This window comes from Eurytemora carolleeae, unplaced genomic scaffold (assembly GCF_000591075.1).
Source record: "Eurytemora carolleeae unplaced genomic scaffold, Eaff_2.0 scaffold354, whole genome shotgun sequence".
NCBI lineage: Eukaryota > Metazoa > Arthropoda > Copepoda > Calanoida > Temoridae > Eurytemora > Eurytemora carolleeae.
This window is the reverse complement of record NW_019396571.1, coordinates 252,948-258,159: the sequence shown is the minus strand read 5'-3', so window position 1 is coordinate 258,159 and position 5,212 is coordinate 252,948. Positions and strand designations below refer to the sequence as shown.

At 31.5% G+C, this 5,212-nt stretch overlaps 1 protein-coding gene across 1 annotated transcript in view; it reads right to left on the bottom strand.

The window, feature by feature from the left end:
* The window catches only part of LOC111705677 (protocadherin-like wing polarity protein stan), a gene marked incomplete in the record, with an annotated part of 36,117 nt that overhangs the window by 10,888 nt on the left and 20,017 nt on the right, over window positions 1-5,212 (bottom strand). The window contains 1 exon segment of the mRNA XM_023478306.1: window positions 100-152. Coding sequence (XP_023334074.1) covers window positions 100-152 — 53 coding nt within the window.

The following is a 5,212-nucleotide window of genomic DNA, read 5'->3' as shown; positions in this document are numbered from 1 at the left end:
ATAATAATAATAATAATAATAATAATAATAATAACAATAATAATAATAATAATATTAATAATAATAATAATAATAATAATAATAATAATAATACTGAACCTGATTCTAGTGCTAGATTCCAGTCACAATCGTCCAAGATTAGAATAGCAGATCTAAACAAAAAATAAGTTGATTTCAAAAATGATGGGAAAATATACACGAAGAAACCTTTAAAAAAGTAGTCAAACAAACAAATGACAATAATGAGAATAAAACTTTAAAACATCATGTTAAAAACTAAATAAAAAGACAAAACACAGACTGAGACGAATATAATAATATGTTCTCACATGAAAGGATTGTAATTTCTCTCACGCTTAGAAATGAGAAGAAGGAGATTTAAACGTCAGATAAATATTTCCCACAACTGTCATAATACAAAGAACTCACAATTTATTCATGAAATATGTACAAAGTATTCATAAAATACAATTATACATAGTACATGCAGAGTTTTTATTAAATGCATATGTACATAGTACATACAGGGTATTCATGAAATACATATATACATAGTATATACAGAATATTTATTAAGTACATATGTACATAGTACATACAGGTATTCATGAAATAAATCTGTACATAGTACATACAGAGTATTTATTAAATAAATATATACATAGTACATACAGGGTATTCATAAAATACATTTGTACATAGTACATGCAGAGTTTTTTTAAATACATATGTACATAGTACATACAGGGTATTCATGACGACCCAAAACTCTAAAAATAAGACGATTTGAAGCTTGATTGTGGATTTTGCATTTGATTGAGTATTTTTTTGGTTTACTGAAATATTAAGCCCAGAAATAAGCCAGTTTTGGCCTACAAGGAACCCTGAGTGCAAGTACACGGACTAAACAAATTCCGTACAATCGTCTCTGAAGTCTCATCCTTTGTGGGGAGCCCTGTAGTACATAAAGAGTATTTGCAGAATACATATTTATTATGTAGTATGTACATATTATATTCAGTGTTCGTAAAGTTATGTACAATACGTTGTACAATGGACTCAGCAAACATAACAGACAAAATGTAAACACTAATAAAACAAACAGAATATATTGAAAACAAATAGATACCATATGTGTACTTCAGATTGAACAAGGCGAAAATAAACAAAATGATTGGTAAAATTCCGCCAAAATATCACGATTTTCTTTTGGAAATCATTGTAACAATGTTTTTAAGAGTTGGAAATACCTTTAAAAAAGAGAGTTTTACAATACCACAACATGGAGTTTAATAAACTATCAATATGGTTTGTACACTATAAGATATGATAAATTATGCCCCCCTCCCCCCTCAGTACTGTGAAATGCACTAGACCAACTGTGAAACTACATTTCAACACGTAAGTGATCATTACTTTTAAGTTATTGCGATCGCTTTCGTAAGAGGGAAGTTATATGTGAGGGCGGGAGGATAGGGGGGTGTCATGAGCCAGGTTCGAAGTGAAAACAGGCCATTTAAAGCCGATACCGTGGTCTTAAATGTCAAAATAAAAAGCATAAACTTTGGTTGATATTTACACCAAAAATATTGGATTTCGAGAAAGAGAAACTTGTTTAAATTTTCTCTGCTCAGTGAGATAAATTCTAAAAGATAATTTATTATTTCTCCCCCCCCCCCCCAGCAGGACACAGCATTTAATATCACAGTCTTGGCCAATTTCACCGAGATAACATTTTCTAGTTTAACCTCTTTCAAAGAAACTATTTCTTGGTTGTAACAAAATCTTAGTATAATTCTTGGTTTGTAACACAATCTTAGTATATTTCTTGGTTGTAACACAATCTTAGTATATTTCTTGGTTGTAACACAATCTTAGTATATTTCTTGGTTTGTAACACAATCTTAGTATATTTCTTGGTTGTAACAAAATCTTAGTATATTTCTTGGTTTGTAACACAATCTTAGTATATTTCTTGGTTGTATGTACATTGTACGTTCAAAATACAGTTTGTTCTTGTGTAAGTTAAAAATTTTGTTTTTTTTCATTCATTGTGACAAAATATTTCTTGTACTTACAATACAGAATATAGATAAATTAATTTTGATAAAGATTAAGATAAAGATAAAATTGATTACTTCATTCTGTACAGTGAACAATGTATTGTACATGGTGGTAAAAAAGGAAAAACTGAATAAATGTACACGAACTGTACACGCAAAATACGCAAGAACCTAATATTCTTGATATTAACCGTACATAAACAGAATATTATACGTACATGCGCCAAATGTAAACAGCACACGAAGTAAATATAACATTGAACCGAAAAGAAAAAACTATAGAAGCGAATATTAATTTTTTCAATATTAATATAAAAATTCTTAACATTTGAGACAATTCACGGGGTAAACAAAGAAAGGGAAAAGAAGATAAAACAAAAAAGCTCAAAAAAATAATAGAATTTGAATTTTCCGCTCCCCCCTATCCTCGCAGCAAATTAAAGGAAGCTTTAAAGCAGTAATACAAAACATTCATAACATTTGGTACAATTCACATAGCTAACAAAGAAAGGAAAAAGAAAGGAAAAAGAAAGGAAAAAGAAAGGAAAAAGAATAGAGATTTTGTGGCCGGTTGAGGAAAGATTTCTAATAGATTTGATGGACTGGATACTATTTCTAGCAGATTTCATGGACTTGATACTATTTCTAGTAGATTTCATTGACTTGATACTATTTCTAGCAGATTTTATGAACTTGATACTATTTCTAGCAGATTTCATGGACTTGATACTATTTCTAGCAGATTTCATGGACTTGATACTATTTCTAGCAGATTTTATGAACTTGGTACTATTTCTAGCAGATTTTATGGACTTGATACTATTTCTAGCAGATTTTATGGACTTGATACTATTTCTGGCAGATTTCATGGACTTGATACTATTTCTAGCTGATTTCATGGACTTGATACTATTTCTAGTAGATTTTATGGACTGCATACTATTTCAAGCAGATTTTATGGACTTGATACTATTTCTAGTAGATTTTATGGACTGCATACTATTTCAAGCAGATTTTATGGACTTGATAATATCTATAACAGATTTTATGAACTTAAAAATATGTGTGGCATGCTGTACAATGGTTGGCGTTTATATCATTACAATGAAGACGACTTTTAATTTTCAAGTTTTGATTTCTAACAAGCCTTTTGCTTGTAGAAAAGAAAAATTTAAACCGAAAGTAGTCTTCATTGTTTTGACATATAGGACGACTGTATTGTGGATAATTTTACTGAGTTTACAATTTCCCCCCAGATAAATTCTAGATAAACCCCTGTATACGTGTCCCTACTATTTAAATGTCTATGTATAGAATAAAATTGTTGAATGAAATCAATCCACTAAAACTTAGTTTATTGCTGGTCTAAAAATACTGGGAGATTTAATCTCCAAGTGCCACTTTATTTCAAAATAACTCTTAAATCAGATAAAACAAACAGGAAGAAACGTTTCATGCTGGGCATGGTACACGGAACAGTTGGTTCAGTACAATTTAATCTGGCTTTAGTGAACACGCCAGTACAAGTAGTACGTAGGGTACAATTTATCTGCCAATAGAGGCCGTGCTGGTACACGAAAAGGGTTGGGGTACATTTTCATCTGTCATAAGTATCGTCGAAGTACAATAAGGGAGTGTTGTCTGTTAAAGAAGTGGGTTCGCAGTGGCGTACGAGGGGGGGCCGCGCCCTCTACGCTTTGCTTGCATTTCCCTTTCTCAGGCCAGGCACAGTGGCGTACCTAGGGGGGGCAGTAGTCCTCTTACCCCCTCTGGGAGTTCCAGGCGGGGCACTGCCCCCCCCCTGGAAAATACAAAATTAAAAGGAAACTACGTTTAAAAAGTAACACCTTGACAATGACAAAGACTAAGGATTTGTCTAAATTCACTGTTAATACAAGGAGAGAAAAGTTTTAGCCTTCTAAAGAGAATACTTCATTACACAAGATGTACTATGACGGAGAGCAGACTTAACGATCTTGCACTTATAGCTTTACACCCTTTAAGGCTGTCTGAGCTCTCTACTGAAAAAATCATTGAAATGTTTGTGCAAGCAAATCCCAGAAAATTGTAGTTTATAAGAGTTGGTGAATATGAGATTGAGTAAATAAATTCTATCTAAAAATTTCAGAAGAAATTTCGTTTATTAGTAAAAATATAATTTTTAATGATGCTGTGATTATTAATTTAGTTAGCTGTGATGGAGTTAAGTGATAAATTTATAAAGTTAGTTTTTCAAGCAAAGGAATAATTTTTAGACTCTATACGGTTAGTAACCACCCAAATATGTAGTCTTTTTGGTGTATTTTTTATGGTGAACAAAACAAGTCCAGGTGGGAGAGGGGCAAATTTTTTTAAAAAGTATCAATATTTTGTCAAAAAGGTTGAAAAGATGTAGGTATTTAAAAATTAGAGTTTGTGAAAAGTGTTTCCGTTCGGTTAATTTCTTTTTTCTTTACAAAGACAACAACATTTATTTTACAAATTTAATCAGCTTGATGGCTTCACTCTGTATCTAATGGTATCCTTGTAATGTTTGATGTATTCACTCTGTATCTAATTAAATGGTATCCTTGTAATGTTTGATGTTTTCACTCTGTATCTAATGGTATCCCTGTACTGTTTGATGTATTCACTCTGTATCTAATTAAATGGTATCAATGTACTGTTTGATGTATTTACTCTGTATCTAATTAGATGGTATCCCTGTACTGTTTGATGGATTCACTCTGTATCTAATTAAATGGTATCAATGTACTGTTTGATGTATTCACTCTGTATCTAATTAAATTGTATCCCTGTACTGTTTGATGGATTCACTTTGTATCTAATTAAATGGTATCCATGTACTGTTTGATGGCTTCACTTTTTATTTAACTAAATGGCATCCCTGTACTGTTTGATGCATTCACTCTGTATCTAATTAAATGGTATCCCTGTACTGTTCACTCTGTTTCTAATTAAATGGTATCCCTGTACTGTTTGATGTATTCACTCTGTATTTAATTAATGGTATCCCTGTACTGCTTGATGGATACACTCTGTATTTAATTAATGGTATCCCTGTACTGTTTGATGGATACACTCTGTATTTAATTAATGGTATCCCTGTACTGCTTGATGGATACACTCTGTATTTAATTAATGGTATC